This window comes from Panicum virgatum, chromosome 2K (genome assembly GCF_016808335.1).
Source record: "Panicum virgatum strain AP13 chromosome 2K, P.virgatum_v5, whole genome shotgun sequence".
Classification (NCBI taxonomy): Eukaryota; Viridiplantae; Streptophyta; class Magnoliopsida; order Poales; family Poaceae; genus Panicum; species Panicum virgatum.
This window is the reverse complement of record NC_053137.1, coordinates 14,971,346-14,997,699: the sequence shown is the minus strand read 5'-3', so window position 1 is coordinate 14,997,699 and position 26,354 is coordinate 14,971,346. Positions and strand designations below refer to the sequence as shown.

General features: G+C 43.3%; 1 protein-coding gene across 1 annotated transcript; it reads right to left on the bottom strand.

The window, feature by feature from the left end:
* Positions 1-23,411: 23,411 nt before the first annotated feature.
* On the bottom strand, positions 23,412-24,388 carry LOC120695936. Its single transcript, XM_039979132.1, has one exon. It carries the CDS (start codon positions 24,040-24,042, stop codon positions 23,671-23,673), a length of 372 nt encoding a protein of 123 aa, XP_039835066.1. The 5' UTR covers positions 24,043-24,388; the 3' UTR covers positions 23,412-23,670.
* Positions 24,389-26,354: the final 1,966 nt, after the last annotated feature.

Genomic DNA, 26,354 nt, shown 5'->3' with positions numbered 1-26,354 from the left:
GACGTGCAGCGGGGGATGCGGCTCTTCCACCACCCCGGCGGGCGCGGCTACGAGCAGCTCGTCCGCGCTCGCTACCTCTCGTGTCCCGCGGTGAGCTGCTCATGGTCGTCAGGATCAGGCCGCGTCCCCAGGAGCCGTGGACGTCGGCGTTCAAGGTGTTCCTGGGGGCGGAGCGGCAGACGCCGGACGCCGACGCCGAGTTCCCCATGGCTCAGTGCACCTGGGCATGGAGCGAGCTGGGCACGCTGGGTGGCCGGATGCTGTTCGTGGGGCGTGGCTGCTCGAGATCCTACGAGGAGCCCGTCTCCGCCGCACCGAGCAGCCCGAGCAGCGTCGGCCACCCGCCTGCCGCCGCGCCGAGTGGCCTGCCTCCGCTCCAATCCCTGCCTGCCGCCGTGCCGGTCCCGGCTGGCCTCCGCCTCGCCAAGCGGCCTGCCTCCGCGCGAGTCCCCGCTCGCCTACCGCCGCGGCGGTCCCCGCCCCCCTCCGCCGCGCCGAGGGGCCCGAGCCGCCGCGCTAGGCCCCGCCCGCCTCCGCCGCGCCATTCGCCGCCTGCCTCCGCAGCGTCGCCCGCCGCTGGGCCCACCGGGCGCTGGGGTCCGACCGCCACCAGCACGACACCGCCGGTCGCCGGAAACCCTAGCGCTGGTGGTGTTTGGGTCACGAAGCAGAAGCAGAGGAGATTGGGAGGAGGGGAGTAATGTGTTTTGGATAAGGGGTAGTATATTCTTTTTTCCTTTTTTTCTTTTTTCGAAAATTTTTTGGGACTATTATTGAGTTCTAGCTCATGGTGTTAACAAACTGGGGGCAAACGGTGCCTTCAATTTTGAAAACCAGGGACAAACATACAAAGTTAAAAAAATAAGGGCAAACATGCAATTACTGCTCAAAACAAGGGCAGTTATGCAATTGTCCCAAAACCGTACGGGGGGCGAGGTGCGGTCGGGTCCGGTGAGGTGCGGTCGGGTCCGGCGGATTGGGGTCAGGTACTGAATAATAATTCAGTACCCTGGGTACTATATAGTACTATATATATATATATATATATATATATATATATATATATATATATATATATATATATATATATATATATATATATATATATATATATATATATGAAAATTCCTTTCTACACTCGCTTGTAGCTACTCCCATATGTGTATCTCATGATATATGACGTATCTGATCCAATGAAGAGTATGTATATAGAGTATGAGTTTATACTAGAATATATATGATGATATATATGTTGGGTATGTGACCATACATAGAGTATATGGACATACTTATTTTATATACTAATACTAAGTTATAATCATAGTATATTTAAAAAATAGGGCTGTATTTGAATTTTTTCATATATATACCTTTGAAGTATCTTAGAATAAGTATATGAACATACTCAAAGTGATAAATGAGTATGGAGACATATATACGATGGTATACTGATAATGAGAGTAGCTATACGCGAGTGTAGAAAAAACTTACATAGAATGCATTCAGGCCAACTGGCACGCCTGGTCCGACCAGGCACCCGAGCCCGACCAACCGCCCCCGTGCCGCACGCATGCACCCGATCAAATATTTGTACATGCTTCCCGTACTAATTTATATCGTCTATCTACCATACAAAGCCATGTAGCACAAAAATCAACCAAACTGCATGCATGCGTGGATGGAATCTTTTGTTGGTTCAATTCTTTGAAACAAAATTTCTACTAAACCGTAACTTCGATTGACAAACCGTTTGTTGCATCTTACTCAAAAAAATATGCTTAACAAAATAAGATCCAATATCATTATATTTTTTTATGCAAATTGCATCTTTGTGTACCATCGATTGCAACTCTATATATTATTGAGTTGCAACTAGTTATAATTATATGTACTATTTGCATCTGATCTCTATAATTAGGTTCATCTATAATTCTGTATGCAACAAGAGTAACAGTTGACTTGCAACTGTGTAGTAACTGATTGCACGTAACTGGATTGCAACTATTAGTAATTAAGTTGCAACTGGAACGGTAACTGAATTGTAACTTGTAGTAATTAGAGGTTGCAACTAGTACTACCTGGTTGCAACTAACTAGTAACTGATTGCAACCAGCAGTAGCTAGGTTGCAAATGAGTAGTAATTGATTTTCAACTAGTATTAACCGATTGCACTAATAGTAACTGGCTTGCAATAAGTAGTAACTGCTTACACAAGTAGTAATTGAGTAGTAACGGGTAACAACTTTCGCTAACTAGACTTGCAACTAGATTGTAACTAGTTGCACTAGTAGCAATTGGATAAAAACTAGGTTCTAAGTGGTTGCAATAAGCACTAACTACGCTACAGCCATGTTGTAATTGTGTTGTAGCTATTATGGCAACTCATAATACAGTAAAATTGCAATTACGTACTTGAAAAAATAAGTTCATTAAATATAGTCTTCATGGATCTCGGTTTGTTAAGCACAGTTTTTTCCAACAACCTGGTGCAAACGGATCTGAAATCGGAGCTACGGTTTAGGAGATATTGCACTTTTTTAATTTGAATCAAGAAAAGATTCTCCGCATGCAAGCTTCCTGGTGGGTGGCGGAGGAATGAGCTGTGATTGTTTGTCTGCATTTAATTTTGCATGCATAAGGCTGGACCAGCAGCTATATGAGACCGACGGAGGATCTGTGCATTTGCTGTAGCGAATGCACCTTGTTGCATTTTAGCCTCGCCGTATATATATACATATATATATATGTATGTATGTATATATATGTATGATGTATGTATATTCTTCTCTCTTTTTTTATATACTTTCTTTTGTTTCTTTTGTTATTATTTTAATTCTTTTTAATCCCTTGCTATTGTAGGTGATCATTTTTTTTAAACCATGTTATGATAATATTCGTGGGATATTTTATGATATTGTTTATATTATTTCTATACTATAATAATAATATATTATAAAATATCCTATTGGATTATTGGTATGGTATGCACGAGATGTTTTATAGTGTTGCTTGGATTGTTCATGTACCATCCACGGGATGTTTCATAATGTTTTTTTAATTGTTCTCGTAATATATCTGAAATGTTTCATAATTTTGATCGTTCCACAATACCCACAAGATATACCATGATGTTGATTGTTCCCACACTATCCACGTGATGTTCTATGATAGGACTGTTCACATAGTATCTATGAGATGTTTTATGTGTTGTTTGGATTGATCGCAAAACATTCATACGATGTTCCTTTATGTTGTTTGGATTGTTCACAGAATATACATGAGATGTTTCATGATCTTGTTTGGATTGTTCGCATGGTTTACATGAGATATTACATGATATTTTTTTTATTATTCCTATATTGTTTATTTCTATCGTACAATATTTGTTTCACTTGTATAATTGTTTATTCCTTCGGTATAACATTTTGTTCCACGAGTTGGGATGATTTGTTCGATCGAAATGAAATTAATTGTTCTATCTTGTAACGAACATGGCACCATTTATGCCATTTCGAGTGATTTTGGTGATCGAATGACAACGCAATCAATGGGACTAATATGATTGTTAAGATGACCATTCTCAGGCTTTTAGCTTCAAGTGATGACAAAGAGAGAGAAGATAGGCGTAGCTAGGCCGAAGGGCCGCCCCTACGGGGGTTCCGCTCTTCGGTCAGTAGCACCGGAAGAACCGACGCATGAGCATCGGTGCATCCGATGGTTGTCGGAAGAACCGACGCCATGGTATTTTGGTGCAAAAGGAATTCGAAGCCAAGTCAGCTTATAGGCACCGGATGAACCGATGGTTCAAAAAGGGGCATCGGTGCATTGGGCGTACTGTGTTCCAAAGATGTTGCAAGTCGCGCAAGAGCCAAGTCTTCAGCACCGGATGAACCGGTGATGCATCGGAGCAAATCACCGGTGTAATGACGTCAGCAAAAGAGAAGAAGGCTGTGAGTGACCGGTTTAACCGACGGTCAAGCATCGGTTCAACCGGTGGTCACTGTGTCAGCTGTCAGGTGTTCAACGGCTACTTGGGCTCTTAGAGTGACCGGATGAACCGACGCTACCCCAGCCAGAGGCATCGGTTCATCCGATGATACGCAGATTTTCTGCTAACCGTTGGAGCAACGGCTACAAGACTTGGTGGCCTATATATACGCCTCACCCCGGCCATTTGAAGTTTGCTGGAGTTGCTAGACTTCCCACACATACTCAAGAACATCTCCAAGCCATACAAGAGCATCAAGATCATATCCTTAGCCCTTAGCACATTTTGAGAGTGTTGTGTAAATGATTAGCTCTTAGTGAGTGAGATTGCAAGGCTTCGAGCCTTTGTGCTGTGGTTCATTAGCGAACCAAAACAAAAGCTTGGTGCGCCGGCACCTTGGAGCGTGAAGCTCGCCGGCAACGTCATCGACCCTCCGACTTGGTGTGGAGCGGCGACGACATCTTTGTGCGGGGGACGTGGAGACCCCCATTCTTTGTGGAGAAGCTCCTTAGTGGAACCCGGGGCCAAGGTGACCGTGATTGTGTTCACGGAAGAGACTTGGTGGCCGAGTAGCAATACTCTTAGTGAGTACTACAACAACGTGGATGTAGGTGTGCCTTTGTGGCTAACCGAACCACGGGATAAACACCCGCGTCAAGAGTTTGCTATCTCCTATCCCTCTCATTAAGGTTCCGCATTTCATACTAGCAATTTGTGTGCCTTTAATTTCATAGAATAGTTTCTTGATAGGAAATGCTATAGGTTGCTAAATTCTTTTGGGATAGGGGTTTCACACTAGAACAACTTAGTTGCACATCTAGATAGCACGTTTTAGTTTAAGTTTTGTGCAAACTAGTTGGAGCCATAGGTCAAAGTTTTTATTAGTGCCTAATTCACCCCCTCCCCCTCTTAGGCTAGAGCACCCGATCCTTTCATATCTGCATAAAAAAATGTTCCAAAATAAATTTGGCCAAACGTGGCCAAGTGTGGTCTAGTTTAAAAGATTTTGTTATAATAAACATAATGGTGCAATCAAAAAATAATTTGGATGCTTTAGCTGTGAATTACAGATTTTATTCTCGAAGATACTTTTTGTAATCTGTGCCACGTCATTGAGGAGGGTGGGGGTGGGGGGGGGGGGGGGGCGATGCAGCGGATAGGAGGACGCCGCGGCCCAAAGCGTAAGCTCTCAGCGCCGCAAGCCAATGGCTCAACAAATATATGTAGATATAGTCAGATACCTATCTGGATTTTAGCTGGATATATCCTATTAATAAACTGTCAGATATTCGACATTCTACGGATATTGAGCATCTTGTATTTGAATCCGATATCTGGTAAAAAGCATTGAATCCATGTTCGATATTGAAAAAATAACTAGATACGCAAAAAAAAATATCAGATATCCAAAAAAATGTTCGGTTGGGAAATATCGGTACCATCAATACCCCTAGCTACTGCCAAGACACATCAAAGGCAGCACTACATAGGTTCTTTCTTTCCCTCTTGCTACAGTAGCCACAGGCGATTCCAAGGGCCGATCCGTTTTCCCCCGTCGATCCGCCAGCCCCCTCCCCTCTGGCGGCCGGGGGGGGGGGGGGGTGGAAGTGGGCAGGGGAGCCCAGCACCTTGGCGGATGGGACCTGTATAGATACAGATATAGATGTAGGTCTACTATCTCTTTTCTACCGGTGACGACATGCGGGTCATCGTCTATGGTCATCTTTCTCTTGTGCTTCTTCGGCAATGGCGGCGGCGGTGTCGGTGTTGGCGTCATCTTCGGCGAGGGTCATAGGAGCCTTTTCTTCCTCCCTGTGCTCTTCGGGGCCTCCCTGTGCTCTTCGGGGGCGTCGCCGGCGGCGTCGCTATCTTCGGTGTGCAGAGAGCGAGGTTAGCTGACCTCTACCTCTTCGCGTTTAGGGTTGAGTTGTGGTCCTTCCCCTTGTTGGGGTCTCTGTCTGGTTGGGTGGCGGCTTCATCGTCAGCCGATTTGGACTCCTGCTCCAGTGTGTTGCCGTCGGTGGCAGTTCCTCCATCGTCCATGGTGCAGAGGTAATCGATGTTCGTTCAATGGAAGAAAATGCGTCCCAGCGGGTCTGAGGCGCTGGCTCCTGCGGCTTACCACTTGCTTGGAGCCTCCAGGCTCCAGCGATGGAGATGGGTGGATTTGGAGTCTCCGTTCTGGTGCTCAGGCGAAGCAGAAGAAGATCACGACCTCATTGTAATTTCTACTTCTTCAAGGGTCTTTTATATAAAAGGGGATGTACTAGATGTCCTGTGCCTCATTAATACAATCTACCCCGTTTCGAAAAAAAAGCTACTGCCAAGACACAGATCTCAGCTAGTAAGGTCCAAGCACGTTTAGCAACAAGCAATATAAAAATAGGTGGTGAACAGTCAATCTTTCACAGAGGGAGAACAGACTTGCTTGCTCCTGGGTGAGAAATTTATTCTTGGACAACAGGCAAATTATGCTATGATCCGACGGGTGACGGGTGTTTTCCCCAGTACTTTCTATGTGAAAGTTGTGAATAAATGTCTTCGTGCAAATTTTCTGCAAGTCTACTTTATAATATTTCTGTGATCCGAAGTTTGTTCTTATTTTTGCCTCTTGCTTTTACTGTACTGCTTGAAAAAAATGGCCATTTTATGGTGACTTAAATTATGCTATACTAGTGTTAAAAAATACTCCTAAAAACATCCGATGGTTAAAATTAATTATATATTACAAAAAATTCACCAATGATATGTAGTATATGTAGTACAAGGATATTTGGATAAAAAACACAAATGGCGTCACTATAATATGTTTTTGACACTAAAGATGGAGCCGTGTAAGCGAGTCAATCAATAACTATGTAATGATTACTAAATTACCCATAACAATAGATGGTTACATCTTTCTCTAAACTATATACCACTAAGTAGTAGTATGCATAAGACACTGTAAAAGAGCTCGCAAAAACCATTACAAGGGGTATATGTGAACTAATTGCTTCGCAAATTGAAGTGAATTGTGATATTTGCTTATGAACTGAAGAAGCTTGTTTGGTGAATATCGTAACTTTGTTCAGTTTTTAGGTTGGTTTCTGCAGGATCTTTTAATCTGTGCTAACAGTGACAAGATTAGCACCTAAACACCCAGGATCTAATTAGCCCAATCATGAATCAATCTACTAATGCGGAAAGTGGTGGTGGGTACGGTACTGCTTATACCAGCGTTAGCAGCCATCAGGTATCCTCCTGCAGTCGTTGTAGTGGTCGTAGTCGTCGCTGCAGGGTAGCGGCATCCTTCCGAGCGCCACCTATACTGCCCTGGTCGAGGGCAAGGGCTTCTGCTCCTCTCCAACACTCTAAGCAATCGGATTTCGTGGCTAATCACGAGTAGGGCTTGTGTGTGTCAAATGGCTGTGCCATTCTCTCTTTATTCATAGTGCTGTGGGGGCAGGGCCTTGCCCTCTAGATGGAAACTGAGTGTGGGCCCATCTAGTACAGCCCACTAATGTGATTATGTGTTAATCATGAGCTAATCATGTTTAAGGTGGTTTAAACATTTTTCTTATATGTTTTTGACTTTCTTTAAAAGTGAAAATCACCTTTCATGTTTGCTCTTGCTTTCCTTAATAGTGAAGATCACTTTCAAATATTCTCTCATTTGATCGAACGGTTAAGGATTAATGTCCGTATATTGCTAATGTTCACCCTCAGTGTAACACTAAGTACTGGACCAATGCATCGTCAGTGGCTTGATTCAATACTAGGACTCCATTACCCACAGTCTCATTGAAACATTTTGTTAGAACCCTTATTCTTCATTTGGGAGTTAATATTGTTCTTTAGACCAAGACCTTAAAAGCTATCAACCAGACACATGTTGGTAACATGTTGCTTAAATACATTTGGTGGTAAGCCTTCACTGAGCAGATCCACTAACATAGCTTTAGTGCTTATGTGCTCAATCTTAATGGTTTGATCATGGCTTCTTTCTTTCACAACTCGATACTTAAAGTCGATGTGTTTGGAAGCACCACTTGACTTATTGTTACTTGAAAAGAATACTGCGGACTGATTATCATAGTACAATGTTATTGGTCTCGAATTGCTATCAATTACTCTAAGCCCCGGAATAAAATTCTTAAGCCACACAGTCTGTCCAGTTGCTTCATAGCATGCCACAAACTCAGCTTGCATCGTCAACGCTGCAACTAAACTTTGCTTAGAGATTGTCGATGAAGTTGCTCCTCTAGATAAGGTGTAGATATAACCTGATGTAGAATTTCTACTATCCACACATCCAACAAAGTCGACATCAGAATATCCTATAACTTTAAGATTATCTAAACTTCTATATGTGAGCATTAAGTCTTTAGTACCTTGGCAGTAATGTAACACCTTCTTGATACCTATCCAGTGGACCTTTCCTGAATTCTTCTGATATCTTCCAAACATTCCAATAGCGAATGCCAAATCTGGACGTGTATAGACTTGTGCATACATTAAGCTTTCGAAAGCAGAAGCATAAGGGATATCCTTCATTTTATCTGATTCCAATTGGTTATTAGGACAATGTCTTTCACTAAACTTATTGCCCTTTGCTATTGGAATAGGTATGGCTTTACTCTTATCCATGTTGAATCTCTTAAGCATTTTCTTAATATATGCCTTTTGAGATAATCCTAGTACACCTTTGGCCCAATATCGGTGTATCTCAAATTCTCAATGCCCAAAATGTAAGAGGCCTCATCAAAATCAAGCTAAGTTATTGTTTTAAATTATTATTTTCTTCAATATAATTTCTCCAACTCGTATCCATACATTTGGACACGCGCCGACTACTCTTGGGGGCTACGCCATGAGCTGATTACTACTGTGTGTATGACTCTCGGAGGCTACACCACGAGCTAACTACCACTCAGTGTATGATTGCTCGGGGGCTACGCCTCGAGCCGACTACTCTGTGTATGACCCTTGACGGTGGTGACCTCGGGGCTACACCAAACCCCCTTGCTGGCGGGTAGAAAACCCTCACCAGTGGGTAAAACAACCCTCGCAGATGTGTAGAAAACCCTCGCCTACGGGTGAAAAACCCTCGTCGACTTCTTTATTATTGTTCCATCTTATCTTTAAAGTCGAGGCACTCGAGAGAACATGTCGTCTGACATCGATCGCGAACCAAGACTCACTTGCAACCTAAGTCATTAAAATGCGAATGAGACCATGCTCTCTTCGTCGTGACTATGTTTTGTAGGGAGCGGGCGAGCGAGCGCTGGACTAACTACTCGGACCTATGAACTTAAAAAGAGATAGACACAAAAGAAATTTTATAATTTGAGATATAAATATTTTTCTTTAAAGACAATATTTTCAACATCAGACACTACTCATTCTGCATGTTTATTTTACAGGGCTACCAGCCAAGTAGTCGCACTACTCAGGACCCGAGCGTTACCTCATTTCTCCGCCACTACGACGCGAGCCAAGTACTTGAACTAGTCTTGACTCAGATAACATGGCTTCATAATGCCAGCCGAGTACTCAGACTAGTCGGGACTCAATCATCGCAACACCACGATGTCAGGCGAGTACTTTCTCTGGCCGGTACTCGGACATCTATGCTTCACCGGAGCTACTTCAAGAATTATGCTTCTAGACCCTCGGATCGAATGGTGAACCATTCACTTCGAGGCTCGGGGGCTATGACGCATAGATATATTTTGTTGTCCGATATTTTTTGGATACAAAGCGAAGATTCAAGATCCTCGACCTACTTGCTACAAGCAGCACGAGGCTCGGTGGCTACCCAATTGGGTGCACCTTGCCGGTGCACTCCAATGAAATATTTCAAGACGGGCTTGAGCACATCACAGCCTCAACGCAGCCTTTGAAGAATTTCCAGAGATTTGCTATTGAAAGTACTTGGATGAGAGTACAAACTACCGGCAAAGCTTTGGAATCATTCAAGATGACTGCAGATTCAACAATGAAGTGCTCGGGGGGCTTGTCGGGTATAGAAACCCCCGGTACTCTAAGGAAGGCACAAGATAGATTTCCTACTATGGTTAGGATTCCTACTTTGTCACTGACTAGGATACTTGTCATGTAAACCTTGCCCCCCTGGGATAAATAAAGGCAGGCAGGGGTCCATAGATCAATAGACTACACAACATACAGGTGAACCAGAACCAACACCAAAACAACCAAGCACAGGGCGCAATATACTATAGTCAAACAGTACATAGGGTATTTGCTATTTTGGCGGCCCGAACCTGTATAAATCTGTGTCTTGTCTCCCTTGTGCATACCATCGAGTTCCTGATCTTGCCGAAGCCGCACCAACTAATCTACTACTTAGTGATACCCCTAAGTAGGGTGCTGGTACAAAACACCGACAATAGGGCCAAAGGTGTGCTAGGATTATCTCAAAAGACATATATTGAGAAAATGCTTAAGATATTCAACATGGACAAGAGTAAAGCCACACTTGTTCCAATAGCAAAGGGCGATAAGTTTAATGAAGGACAATGTCCTAAAAACCAATTGAAATCAGATGAAATGAAGGATATCCCTTATGCTTCTACTGTTGGAAGCCTAATGTATGCACAAGTCTATTCGCATCTAGATTTGGCATTCGCTACCGGAGTGTTTGGAAGATATCAAAAGAATCAAGGAAAGATCCACAGGATAGGTATCAAGAAGGTGTTACGTTACTGCCAAGGACCAAAGACTTCAAGCACACATATAGAAAGTCAGATAATCTTGAAGTCATAGGATATTCTGATGCCGACTTTGCTGGATGTGTGGATAGTAGAAAATCTACATCAGGTTATATCTACAGTTCTACACCTTAGCTTGAGGAGCAATTTCATGGAAAAGCTCTAAGCAAAGTTTAGTTGTAGCATCAACGATGCAAGCTGAGTTTGTGGCATGCTATGAAGTAGCTGGACAAGTTGTGTGGCTTCAGAATTTTATTCCAGACCTTAGAGTAATTGACAACATTTCAAGACCAATAACATTGTATTGTGATAATCTGTCTGCAATATTCTTTTCAAGTAACAAGTCGAGTGGTGCTTCCAAACACATCGACCTTAAGTCGAGTTGTGAAAGAAAGATGCCAAGATCAAACCATTGTTGATGGCTCTTAATTACCAATTTAGGCCGTCAAATCCTGCATAAACACTAGAAAGACAAGCATCAACCAAGTGGTAGGGGTTTATTACTAACCATTTCCACAAGTGTTGGTGAGAATTTGTATGCAGGTGACTTATCCTTAGAAAGGAGGAGGAAACACACCCAAGTGGCGAAGAAACACAACTCCAACCAATGAGAGATTGCCAAGGGGGCAGCACACGGATTGGAGAGCCCACATCAGGGGTTAAACCGCTTAAACTAACCACCAAACACCCTGTACCTACTTGGGGACCCACCTGGTAGTGTTTTAGACGAAAGACAGTGGGAGGGGAGCTGACTAGGGGTCGGCCGAAACCCCAGTTTGGCCGAACCATTCTGGTGGGCTCTTGTTTCCATCTTCCATGTGTTGGCTCCTCGTGGTGTCCCAATGGCGGTTGTGAAATATTCCCTGACTATTTCTCTCAGTCACCGACCCCCAAGTGCCTATAAATATGAGAGGAGGGGCTCCATTCTAAGCACCACAAGTTTGAAGCACTCTCTCTTCCATTTAGTTTTAAGGCTAGTGGAGTTAGGCTTGTAGTAGCTCTACTCAGGTTCCAAGTCCTCTTAGGGCTAAAGTTATGGCACGTGTATCTTTATTTCCTTGTAAGACTTTATTCTACTTCAAAGATATATATTCTTTATATAGTGTTGTGCTTGGCTCATATGCTTCCTTGTTAGTCATATACTCGTGACATACTAGTATGCTAGGCTTATATGCTCTTGTGATAGTCATATGCCCTTGCCATGGTTTATATGAGTTTGCATATGCAATACATGTTTAGACTAGTTGATCTATGCTATGGCATCAGTCCAATGATCTTTATGATGGCTCTAGCCCTACGCTCGCTGTCCGGGATGGTAGGAGTCCATGGGGGGCTATAGTGTTGTTCATCAATGCAAGCATGGTGCTTGGGTTGCTTAACTTCATTAGATATGGGTGTGCCCCAAGGATAGATAGAGGTAGGCCACTGGTGGTGACAGCCCTGTTGGATCTTTTGTAATCCTTCATGTTCGAGTACATTGTAGGAGTTCGTAAATCAATAGTAACTTCACTGGGCATAAGTAGTGCAGGTACTATCTCCTCGTGTGTGCCTGGGTGCATAGGCTTCATTCTAAACATGTGTGTATGTATACTATTATAATCTGTGCAGTTATATACAGAAAGTACATATGAACCTATAGCTATGTCTTTGTCCTTCTCCCTAGCCTCAGCCTGTTGATGCAAATCTGGTCAACACACGAATGCGCTAGCACACGCGGATCGCAAATGATCCTCACCAGTGAGGTCTTGCACAGGCCGGTTAGACCGATTCTGCAAACCAGTCAGACTGGTATAGATAGAGACACCGTGAAAACCTAGAACCACGAGCTCGGGAGGGACCCTGTTGGAGCTTATAGATTTAGGGTTGTCCTGAGGTCGGTAGACCACTCAAAACGCCCTCGAAAACCGTAGAAATGCAAGAAGAACAACAAATGGGGTTGGAAAAGCTAGGGTTTGGAGATAAAAAGTAGGGTAAATGTGTTGATTCGATTGGGGATACACTCAATCGGCCGTGGCTCTTCATATATATAGGGTGGAGTGATCTGTACCCATTAGGAGTCGAAACTCCTATAAATATCGTGTCAAAATACAACTCCTAACTCGGATTGGCCTTTTCGGACTGATCTAACCGCTCTCCGAACCGGTTTGACCACCCTGAACCGGTCTGACCGGTCAGACCGAGATGCAAGTCTTCCTGGAGGCATAACTTCCTCATCCGGACTCCAAATTGGACGTTCTATATATGCTTTTCGATCGTCTCGATGAGATTTACACAATGGTGAAGTCCAATTGATGATTTGACAATGTTGTCTTGACCGATCTGACCGGTTTATATAATAGGTCTAACCGATCTGCCCAGATTGTCCAGCAAACCTCGATATTTGCCAATTTTGGGTGTCAACATATGTCCTCCTGTTTCTTGGTAAAGCTTGCATACCAAGAAACATCTCTCAAAGCCCAAAATTGTACTAAAAGAATGAGAAGCACATGTGCACCAATCCCATCTTGCTTTCAAAGGTGATATTATATATCGGCCATGTCATTCGATTCTGCTCAATATTTTGACTTCAGTTCTGGACTTGATGATGACCAGATCACTCTTGAACCCGTCTTGTTTGCGTTCACCAGATCTTTCAATGCATCTTGGATTATGCAAATGTCCAACAACAAGCTTTCTAACTACTAAGCTCGACCTCAATAAGTTATGAAACTTCAATAGCCGAAGTAGCAGTCCTACCGGTCGGATCGGTGTCAATGATGGTTAGACCGGTTTGTCCAGGATGTGCCCCTCTGCATTGCAAAACATTGGTCTTTGAAAAATATCTTTTGCACATGGTGACCTGATGCCCATTGTTTTAGAGTGTCAATCCTGCACCTTCATGTCTAGATATCTTCAACATCGAGCCACCAGATACCTCTACATGTCCTTACTGACAGTTTGCAAACTTTCTAGCTCGAATTGAAAAAGGAAAAAATCTAATTCAGCTTTATTTTGCTAGTGTCAAATCTTTCGATCGGCTTAGGACCTCAAAACATAATCAAAACTTTGAGCACCCTTTGCAAACTGATCTACTGAATAAAAGTTTCATGAGGTAAATTATCATTCGCCAATATTTTGCCCCCCAAGCACTAAAGTCTCGTTGAGCTCCATATTGTTGCATTCTTGGTGTAGCCTCATAATCCACTAACTCCTCATCATCTTGTACTGAAGGTGCCAGTGGTGTTTCTTCATCGCAATAAACCGAAACAGGCACTGCTGATTCGGCTTTCTGCTAAATTGAAGGCTCAACCGGTCTAACCGGTAGCTCAAGGCTGTCAGACCGGTTTATACCGGTCAGACCGGTCGTCTGAGGTGGTTTGACCAGTCGTGCTGGCTGGCCAGCTGCTTTGACCCTCCATACCTTTCCCTGAGGGACCAAGGGCCTGTATTGGTTGAATTGTTCGCCCCTTAGCTTTTTGGACTCCTGCTCCCTCTTCTCTTGAAAGCGTAGGCGCTGCAGTTTTCTCTTCTGTGTATGAGTCAACCCCAACAGACACCACCTTGGTTGAAAGTACTTTGAGGTTGTATTACTAATGCTGGCCTCATGATCATTGCCCATAACAGGTTTCTGGACAGAAGAATCGACTGAATTGCCAAAATTCATCGGTCTCTTGCCTACGTCCTTGACAACCACATTAACATTGTTAATCTACACAACATCGTGAGTTGTTGTCTTCTCTGAATCAACCCACATGGGTTGTGCTCCCTCCTTCTTCTCCTTAATGCGGTACTCTTGCCATGAAGAATGAAGAAGAGCTGATCCCTGTGAGACCGGTCTGATCGGTCGGCAACTGGTGTGAGCTGTTGCCTCTGACCTGATTGGTAAGAGCCCAATCGGTCATGCACCGGTCGTGACAACCTGTCAAACACAGGCCTTCTGAAGTCTTTCCCCCTCTGATGAGATGGTGGATGTGGTATCGGATAGCATTGCATCCAAACCCCTTCATGCTCCCATGTTGGGCAAGAAGAATCCGATGCTAGTGACGCCCATGGCATTGTAGCATATACCTTCTGGGGGAAAAACAATGTAGTAGCGTCACCCCTGCGCTTGCTAGGTCCTCCCCTAGGAGAAGAGGAACCACCTTGATGTGGAGGTGATCTTGATCCTTTTTTAGTGGTCGATCTTGTTGAATGGCCTTTGAGTACTTTTTCAGCAACTGATCAAAGGTCGGTCTCTGCCTTGCCATCTTCCCCTGCACCTTCAATTCATTTGCCTTTCGAGTACCCACTTCCGGGCGCTTGGGCTTGAATGTTTTGGGTCAGACCTGGGGTTGACCGATCTGATCGGTCGGAGAGGCCGGTCTGACTGGTCGCGCTAGGTAGCAGGCCGACTTAAGTCTAATGGAGGATTTGCTTGCCCCTCGGGTCTAGAAGCTTTGACAGTAATTTTCAATGACTCCTTACCATCAGGAGTCTTCTCCAGCACCACTTTCCTGGCCAAAATCCTGTGATTGACATTTTTTCGCCTCTCCTCACCAATGATCACATTCTTCCCTTTTGCTCCTTCGGCTTGTTCTGGCCGAATGAGCACCTTAGCGTTGTTCAGATCAATTGTATGAACAGGGAAGGGAGATTCATTAACCTGCAACTCAAGCAAAGTCAATCGTCCTTCGTTAACGGCCGATTGTACATGTCGATGAAACACATTGTAGTCATTAGTTGCATGAGAAAATGAATTGTGCCACTTACAATATGCATGTCGCTTCAATTTCTCAAGCGGTGGTATGGCATGAGATAACTTGATGTTTCCACTTTTAAGCAATTTATCAAATATGCGATCACACTTAGAAACATCAAAAGTGAAACGAGCTTCTTCTCACTGATTCTTTTTAATCGGCTTAAGCGATGGACAAGAACATGGCATAGCCTCAGATGGCCATACAAACTCAGTAACCTAAACTTCCTTTCTCTCATCGTCCGAACTATTGGATTCGCACTCAACATGTGTGTTGGACTGATGAGATTCACAACTCTCTTTGGCCTTCTTAAATTTATACTCTTGGTTTAAATCTCTAAGTTGCAATTGATTAATCGAATAATATTCAAAACCTTCAAGCTTTTCTTTAAAATGAGAGCATAAACTACCAAGAGCTAAACCAGCCAAATCTCTTTCAGAAATTGACAAATTAAAACATCGGTTTTTAATTTCCTTGAATCTTCTTAAGTAATCAGAGATTGACTCATCTCTTCCTTGCCTAACCGATGTTAAATCTGTCAATTTAGCTTCATTGTCCCCACTATTAAAGTGATCATGAAATTTTTGATCCAATTCGTTCCACGAGCGGACCGAATTTTGGGGCAATGAAGAGAACCAAGAAAAAGCAGTTCCAGTCAAAGACAAAGAAAACAAACGAACGCATAGAGCATTGCAGGAACTAGCTTCACCAAGTTGAGCAACATATTGACTTATGTGTTCTCAAGTTGATCTATTATCATCGCCGCTAAATTTGATGAAATCAGGAACACGCCAACTAGCAGGGTAAGGAACCAAATCAAAAGAATCAGGATATGGTCGTTGATATAGACTGTTCCTACTAGTGCTCAAACCAAGTTGCCCAATTTGAGTTTTAAGAAATTTTGCCAGATCTTCTTTCATCCTAGTAAGATCGGCCTCATAATTACCACTCGTAGATGCTTGCGCGTTAGAAGCTAGATGATGTATGATAGGATCAGTTTGTGTCATCGTTTGTACAGGACTAACGGGTGTGCACTTTAACAAATCACTATGCAGATCGTCCGGAATCGGTCCAAGATGGACACCTGATCTTTGCGGAGGAATAGGCGGCGCACTACACACTACAGTAGTATATGAGGAATCAAAATTTGCCAATTCAGTCGTTCGGTTAGGGTCAGACGAAGAAAAAAATAGATGAATCGGTGTTGGTGTTGCCGAGCTGGCCACCATCGCACCGGTCTGACCGGTCAGTTGGACCGGTCTAACCGGCTCGGCCATGCTTGGTAGGGCCGAACGTGGTGGCGGTGACTACCCAGCAAAATAGTTTGACAGCATACCATACAATGATTGTGATGTAGATATGGGTGTTGCCAATGAACTGGCATTAAGGGTTTTCGTAGAATAACTATTATCTACCCTTTTGCCCTTTTCCAACGATTGAATTTTTTCATCAATACCAATGAGCAAGTTATGTGTAAACTATTGTGATTTATCGTATTTCTTAACTAATGCAGCCATGAGTTTACCGACAAAATCAGAGGGCAGATCGCTTACGTTGCTCATAGAGGTTGATGAAGTAGTAGATGGGAATGACGACATGGTAAATTCTGCTTTCTTTATCACCTTGTTCCGAGTCCTCCAATAGCTCGAGAGCAACTTCATCTTGGCTTCCTCAGCTTGCTTCTTGAGCTGGGCTTCAAAATCTTGGCAATGTGCTTCAGGTATATCATCATACTTGACATCGACGTTGTTCTTCAGATCAATCTTGGAAGCATCTTCATCGGCCATGTTAACTGATGTGGACTTCTTCGTCCCCAGTGGAGTCGCCAAAATATATTGACGCAAATTTGGTCAACACACGAATGCGCTAGCATGCGCAGATCGCAAACGATCCTCACTAGCAAAGTCCTGCGCAGGCCGGTCAGACCGGTTCTGCAAATCGGTCAAACTGGTATAGACAGAGACGCTGCGAAAACCAAGAACCATGAGCTCGGGAGGGAACCCCATCGGGGCTTGTAGATCTAGGGTTGTCCTGAGGTCGGTAGGCCACTCAAAATGCCCACGAACGCCATAGAGACGCAAGAAGAACTGCAGATGGGGTTGGAAAAGCTAGGGTTTGGAGATAAAAAGTAGGGTAAATATGTTGATTAAATTGGGGATACAAACCGGTCTGACCGGTATAGACAGAGACGCTGCGAAAACCTAGAACCACGAGCTCGGGAGAGAACCCCATCGGGGCTTGTAGATCTAGGGTTGTCCTGAGGTCGGCAGACCACTCAAACGCCCTTGAACGCCATAGAGACGCAAGAAGAACAGCAGATAGGGTTGGAAAAGCTAGGGTTTGGAGAAAAAAGTAGGGTAAATATGTTGATTAGATTGGGGATACCCTCAATCGGCCGTGGCCCTTTATATATATAGGGTGGGGTGGTCTGTACCCATTAGGAGTCGAAACCCTTACAAATCCCGTGTCAAAATACAACTCTTAACTCGGATTGGCCTTTTCGGACAGGTCTGACCGGTCTCCGAACCGGTCTCACCGGTCAGACCGAGATGCAAGTCTTCCTGGAGGCATAACTTTCTCATCCGGACTCCAAATTAGACGTTCTATATATGCATTTCGATCATCTCGATGAGATCTACGCAATGGTGAAGTCCAATTGATGATTTGACAATGTTGTCCTGACCGGTCTGACCAGTTTATATAACAGGTCTGACCAGTCTGCCCAGATTGTCCAGCAAACCTCGGTATTCGCCAATTTTGGGTGTCAACATAGTCTTTATTATCTTAAGTTTGATTCTCTTGTGTGCCACTCTACCCTGCTATTATCCTTACCCCTATATGAACTTTGGTCTATCGAATTAAGATATACTCATGATCATAGTAACTCTATTGACCAACCTGCCTTCCTTTGGGAAATACGATACCCTTGGGAGTACTCTTGTTTGAAATACTACAACAGTATATCCGTGCACTTGCGGATTTATTCGTGATCGTTAAATATACCAACAAGCCTTTTCTAGTGCCATTGCCGGGGAAGGAACTAGTTAAGAGTTTTATTAATGTTCTATGATTATATCATTTATTGGTAGCTATTGCTTAAACAGGTTAACCTTGCTTTGTTTTCTCTATCATATGAAAACAGGTAGTGTACTGGTTTGGATTGGCCAACAAACTCCATCGAGAATCCGGAGTCACTGGTGGGAAGGGTACGATCTTGCATGTCTCTCCTCAGACGATCCTCTTGGCTCATTTTATGATTTGATGGGGGCTAGTGTGGGTGTCCCTTGTAATGCCCCATGGCCCTGGTGCATGCCAGCTGTCTTGATGTATCCTATGTGACCCATTCTGTGTCAATGGCTCGCTATTTGGATGCCACGCTCATCATCACAGCTATGTAGACATCATATTAATGATGATGACATCTGCAATGACATCATGGATGGTTATTTACAACTAAGTTCCAATCCAACTCAATAGACTTCACAGCTCCAAATCCTCCACCCCCAACTCCCCCTCACCCTCCCAAAGAAAGTGGTTGCTGTAAACTTCAACTTTACCCTTTCTACCTTTCATAGGTGCTACAAACATGATGACATAAGTGATGGCATCATCTTCACCCTAACAAATGCAATGATGTCATGGTTGGTTGTTTACAACTAAAAGAAATTTGTATTTTCATACCATAAATATAATTCCACTCTCACATAAAACTCAACATATGTTGTAAAGTTTAACTTTACAAACCATTTTCCTTATAAAGTGCATGGTTGTAATGTTTAATTTTGCTTCTTCTTACCACACAATAAGGATAGTGACGTAAGTGATGACTTCATCTTAGGGTGACGTAAGTAATGACATCATATACTTCAAACCTAAGTATGTCGACATATGTTATGACATCACATTATATTTTTTATTACCCACACACACACATTCCAATGTTCAAATATCATACTCTTTAACTAAAAATTAGTACTACAGTAGGTAAATTCAGTATACAAAAAGTGGTATAATTGGTTTTATATTTGAAATTACTATCTTGGCTATGATTTTGTTACTAAAATGTTGCAATTTAAGAGCATGGGTCAAAGTGTACCTTTGGAGACCGTGGCAAATTAGATCTTGCACCTTTTTCTGGAAATGGAGTGAATCATATACTTTATGAGTAAGCATTGTTGATGACTTGTATCAAGGCTACGTATAAATTCCTTTGATGGATAGAATTGCACAATTTGGCAATACGTTTGTTTCATTGGAAATATAGTTGGTTATCTAACACATCATTAAACCTCAGATTTAGTCTCCAGTTTGTTGATTTGAATAATATATGCTCTACATTTCACCTAATGCAATGTCTCCATTCTATGTCATGTTTAATGCTGAAAACGATGTCCAAAACAGGGAAGGCACTATCTTGACTCCATTGATTCATATGTACACCGTACCATACATATGTATTGTTAATTCTTTCATATTTCAACTTCAGGATATCAAAATTTGTGGCTTTCTTGAAGGTGAGTATAATGATGGATTCATAATTTGATCCTTGTTAAGTGTACACTACATATTCAGTATTCATGAAAGGATCGGGTGCTCTAGTCTAAGAGGGGGAGGGGGTGAATTAGGCGCTCTAAAAACTTAGACCTATGGCTCCAACTAGTTTGCACAAAACTTAAACTAAAACAAGCTATCTAGATGTGCAACTATGGTTGTTCTAGTGTGAAACCCCTATCCCAAAAGAGTTTAGCAACCTATAGCCTTTCCTATCAAGAAACTACTCTATGAAAGTAAAGGCATACAAATTGCTAGTATGAAATGCGGAAGTTTAATGCGGGATAGGAGATAGCAAACTCTTAACGCGGGTGTTTATCCCGTAGTTCGGTTAGCCACAAAGGCACACCTACATCCACGTTGTTGTAGCACTCACTAAAAGTATTGCTACTCAGCCACCAAGTCTCTTTCGTGAACACAATCACGGTCACCTTGGCCCCGGGTTCCACTAAGGAGCTTCTCCACAAAGGATGGGGGTCTCCACGTCCCCCACACAAAGATGTCGTCGCCGCTCCACACCAAGTCGGAGGGCCGATGACGTTGCTGGCGAGCTTCACAGCTCCAAGGGGCCGGCACGCCAAGCTCTTCTTTTTAGGTTCACTAGAGAACCACAGCACAAGGGCTCAAGGCCTTGCAATCTCACTCACTAAGAGCTAATCTAGCACTCACACTTTACAAGGCTAGTGCTAAAGGCTAAGGATATGATCAATGGGCTCTTGTATGGATTGGAGATGATCTTGGGTGTGTGTGTGACTTCTAGCAACTCCAGCAAACATCAAATGGCCGGGGGATGCCATATATATAGGCCTCCAAGTCTTATAGCCATTGCTCCAACGGTCAGCAGAAATCTGCGTATCATCGGATGAACCGATGCCTCTGGCATGGGTAGCGTCGGTTCATCCAGTCTCTCTAAGCAACTGAAGTAGCCGTTGGCTTCTCTGACATAGTTGCAGCAACTCTAGGGACCATCGGTTAAACCGATGCTTAGGGCGTCGGTTCAACCGGCCTCTCACGGCAACTTGACTATCCGTTGGGCTCTTCTCTTCTGCTGACGTCATTACACCGATGCTTTGCTCCGATGCCCCGTCGGTTGATCCGGTGCTGAAGGATCTTCTTCTCGACGCTTGACATCGTCTCTGGTACATAGTATGTCCAATGCACCGATGCCTTGACATGCCGCCGTCAGTTCAACCGGTGCCTATATGATCTTCACTTGATCTTCAGAGGCGCACAGACTCGTGTCAGAGCCGGGCCGTCGGATCATCCGACAACCATCGGATGCACTGATGCTGGGGGCGTCGGTTCATCCGGCGCTACAGTTTTCTGTAGAACTCATCCATTTCAGCGTTTCTTTGAGTTCTTTCCTCATGTTTTGCTTTGTATGGCCTTTATACTTCATCCCTGTGATCTAAAAATGTTCTCTTAATAAAACCATTAGTCCCATTGATTGCGTTGTCATTCGATCACCAAAATCACTCGAAATGGCATAAGTGGTGCCATGTTCGTTACAATTCAAGTAGACGTGTTTATTAAATAACTTGAGTATCATTTGAAATATAGGATTCTATCATGATAGTGTATGTTTATTTATTTTTGTACATTATTGAATTGCTGCTACTTGGATTAATTGATTGATTGAATGGGATCCTACAGTATGGATAAACGACATCCTATTGTTGTGCATGAGCAATATTGAGTGAATCATACCTTGAATGTTGCTAATTACATACATTACCAACATATACCTCATTGAAGACGATTTGGATTTCACTAGGGAGAGTATGTGTAGATCACTACATAAGTTCCTCCACCAACTTCAGAAACCCCACTTAAAGATGTAAATTGTTGTTACTCACTTAAATATGTGAGTCATTCCTAAGCTTATCAAATACAATAACCATCGAAAATATTTTATGCCTAAAATTTTTACTTTTGTTACCTACTACATGTATGGGAAAGTTGGAAAATGGTTGTGATAATCTGTTATTACTAATTAGGTTCTCCTTGCAAGCCTCTACATTAATCCTTAAGCAACAAAGTAGAACAAAGATAAACCATAAAAACTCTAACAGAAATAAGAAACATCTGGTCATCAATTCGGTGAACTCAAATTATCCTTGAAAAATAATAGCTATTAGATCTACTGTGTTTTCTAAAAATCACCCACCTCCCCAGTTGGAGAGGAAATTCCTTATTTGACATTGAAAAAGTGATCCGTTCCTTCTTTGGCCCTAAAAAATTTTGTGTTCCTTATTTGCCATCCACATTATGTTTCATTTCCAAAATGACACTGCCGTTAAATTTGGATGCTAACGGTGTTAAATGCCACCTGAAAAGACGCATTTGCCCCTCATATTGACCTGGACAGCAATGTAGCTTTAGTTCTATCCTTGTGCACCTGTACAACAATGTAGTTTTATTGGTGCATGTATTCTTTTTTGCTTCTTTTCTATTTGCAATATATTGACTTTGTTTATATTTTTCTGCACCACTATTTTTGCATCATCAATAATAAATTTGCTGCAATTTATTTGCATCATTTATAACCAAGCCATTATGCATAAATAACAAGTCGTTATTTGCATCATGTGTAACAGCTGGATAGATGCATAAATAAGATATCTCCATAAATAATGGTGGCGATAAATACATTAAACATAGATAACGAGGGGAAGAAGAGTCGGGCTTGGGGGTTGGGGGGAGAGAACGAGTCTCGCTTGGGGGTGGGAGGTTCGGGGGTAATTTTGTCGTGTCAAAATGTTCCTATTGGGTGATTCACGGTAGAGACTAGAGACTAATGGAAGCAACGGTGATGTTAAATAGGGAATGAAACATAATGTGGGTGTCAAATAAGGAACGGAAAATTTTTAAGGGCCAAGGAACGAACGGGTCATTTTCACAGTGTCAAATAAGGAATTTCCTCTTGGTAATAACTAAAGTCTATTACAACGCGATAAAAGATAAAAAAATATCTCTCTGAGTCTTGTGGTTGTATTGGGTTCCATATTTATCGAAAAATTTCTCGCACTTTTATCTCTCAAATTTACTCCTATGAAGAGCACGCTAGTAGTGGTGAAGAATTGTGAGATTAGACCAGAATATATAAGTCCGAGAGAGGAAAATGAGTAATTGTTGGAAAGCCATATATATGCAAGCCCAACAATCCAGTGGATGATGCACAACCAGCTACCAACAAGTTTGATCACTCATCTTATTCAAAAAATTATGCAACTATAGTCAAATTTAAGTCATTCTTGAAGAACTTTTATTAATATAAAGAAAGCCACAACAAAAAAGTGATATTTTGCACAAATATTTGAATAAGATGAGTGATCAAATTTAGGGTCAAAAAAGTCAAACGAATTAAAATTTTGAACGGAAGGAGTAATAAGCACCCATGCCAAGTGGACAACAATGGATCTAATACATAATGAAAATGGACATAAATTAGACTAGGGTTTCATTGATGGATTGAGATACAACAAAAGAATTGGACTATTACATTTTGGTAGCACTACTTCTACACAAAAGAAACTAATAATTAACCTGGCCGATACTAGGAATTTCCCGTCAATTAGTCAGTAACAATAGGCTTGCTTTCACGCTGTCCCTCACAGAGCCTCATCAAGTGATTGAATGAAAGAGAAATGAAAAGAGGAAGGAAACAAGGTACGTGCGTGCGTGCTGCACCCACGCCCTCCTCTCAGAAGGCAAAGGCGGCGCCGGCGGCCGCCACGGCGGCGGCAACAGCAGCCACGAGCGCGGAAGCAGCGGTGGCTCCGCTGTCGGGAGGGCCCGGGGGCGCGAGCTCCGGCTTGGGCTCCGTCATGGTCGTGCCGATGGGGGACCCCACGGGCGCGGCGTCCTTGTCCTCCGTGGCGTCGTCGGCGACGGGCCCGTCGGCGCCCTCGAAGGAGCCGACCGGGGTGTGCTCGACGGGTGCCATAACGCTCGCGTCGGAGCCGGACTCGTCCGGCGCGGGCGCGGCGGACAAGGCGGCCACCACGGCCGCGGCGAGGACGACGAGGAGCAGGACGGAGCGGGACGACGACGACGACGACCCTGCCATTTGCATTGTGGGCGTTGCACTCAGACAGAGGTTGACGATGACCTTCTCGATCTTGTTTCGTCAGAGACGAACGAACGAATTAGAATTTGCAGGTCGACGAAGAGAGGATGCATCAACAGGTTGTGTGTATTTCTAGGCTGCATGAATTCATGCATGGGCCTCAGCAGAATTGGTGCGTGAGGAGAAACCGGTGGGCTAGAGGGAGATGAGGATGGGTGGTGGCGCGTTGACGTGACCCAGATCGATGGAGGTGGGTGGTGGACAGGAGGAAAGGAAGCCCGGCTGACCGGCGATGGGAGACCGCGGTGGCGCGGCTTCTTCGCGAGCGGCTACCTAGCTAGCGTACATTGTGGTGAACTGTCACTGGTTCAAGTGTCTTTGGCTGCTGCAATGGCCTCCTCTGTCTAGAAATATAATCGGTCAGGCACAGCCACAGCCCGCGGGCCGCCGGACCGAACGTGCGACACTCTAGCAAAAACTACTGTAGCGTCGCGGTACTGTAGCAGCGGCACAGTACTTCCCAGTTAGTTGCGTACCGTAAACGGAAGGAGAGGCAGACCAAGTTAAATAGCCGGTCGCGAGAAGCTAGTAACTCCGGATCGATTCTTTTGCGCGAAGCGAGGACGAAAGCGCAAGAGAGTTAATTAGCAGGTGTGGTCTACTCAACGTGTAGAGTAGATCTTAGCCGTTATCTCAGGCCGGGTCGTTAAAGGGGTATCAGAGCCATACTCTCGCGGTTTCACGCCACGTACGCGTAGAAGTGCGCGTACATGAGCACGTCAGCGCGTGGAAACACAGATGACAACAGCATGTGGACGGACACACATGGGCTGCTGGCAGTGAACCCACGGACGTGGCACATGGGATCGTTAGCACTAGACGTATGGGACGTGGGCCAAGAGAGCTGATCCTGCTCCTTTTGTCCCGTATGGGTAAACTGGTTCGATGTCTCGACGAGGACGTCGAGTCCTCAACGGGGGGTGATTGTCACAGCCCGTGGGCCGTTTGGGCCAGACCGAACGTGTGACACTGTAGCAAAAAACTACTGTAGTGTCGCGGGTACGGTAGCAGCAGCACAGTACTTCCCAGTTAGTCCCATACCGGAAACGGAACGAGAGGCAGACCAAGTTAAATAGCCGGTCGCGAGAAGCTAGTAACTCCGGATCGATCCTTTTGCGCGAAGCGAGGACGAAAGCGCAAGAGAGTTAATTAGTAGGTGTGGTCTACTCAACATGTAGAGTAGATCTTAGCCGTTATCTCAGGCCGGGTCGTTATACACACGCAAACACAAACGCAGTCATCATGCATGGCCTCAATTGCGCTACAATAATGTAGGATTGGATGTAGCTTTGCATGGGGTCATCACCACAATAGAAACAATTAAAACGGTTGGATGCAAATTAAAATGGGTTCCAAACATATGTTATCATGCATATCACCGGATTAGAAAGTGAATGAAAACTTGAAACAAAATCACTTGAATGACAGTCAAAAACTCGCGTGACGAGAAGGAAACAAATAATAATACATCCCCCGGACCCTGTACATCGGAAAAGATATATATCGCTCTCGCGATAAAATCGAATTCCATTGCCGTCAGTATGGAATTAATCAGCCCAATTAATGATTTGTTTGGCAGCACTCCAACTCCAGAAAAACAGAAACATAGGTCCGTACGCTCGGCCCATAAATAATTTAGAGAATGCTATCAGATCCACACAAACTATAGCAGAAAAATTCAACACGACCATCTGCTGTCAGCCTGTCATCGAGTTATGCGATGGCATGTTGTTAGCTTTTTACCGTGCAGATCATGCATGCAGTCGAGCATAGCTGCACATGCAACATGCAAAACATATCCTTCCTTCCTTCTTTATTTATTTCCTTTTATTTTCTATTCATTTCCATTCTATAAATTGTTAACATGTAAGAATAATTTATTTATCATGTAATTATTTGATCACGATGTTATATTATTTGTTCATTTTGTAGAGTAAATTGTTCCGTGACATTGACCCATTTGTTCATAATATTTATTTTTATTACTTATTTTGTATAATTAAATATTTGAGATGTATAATATTTTTGTTTGTTGTACATTATTATTTATTCGTTATGTTTAAATTTTTGTTCTTAGAAAATAATTTTGTTCCCAGATTCCAAAATTTAGTAGTTAGTATTAAAAAATATTTTAAAAAATAATTATATAAATATAGGCAAATGTGGTCTTGTTTTGAAGATCTTGTTATAAGAAAGATAATGACGCAATCTAAATTTGATTTGAATGCTCAGCTTGATAGTTATAACTTTTTTAGACT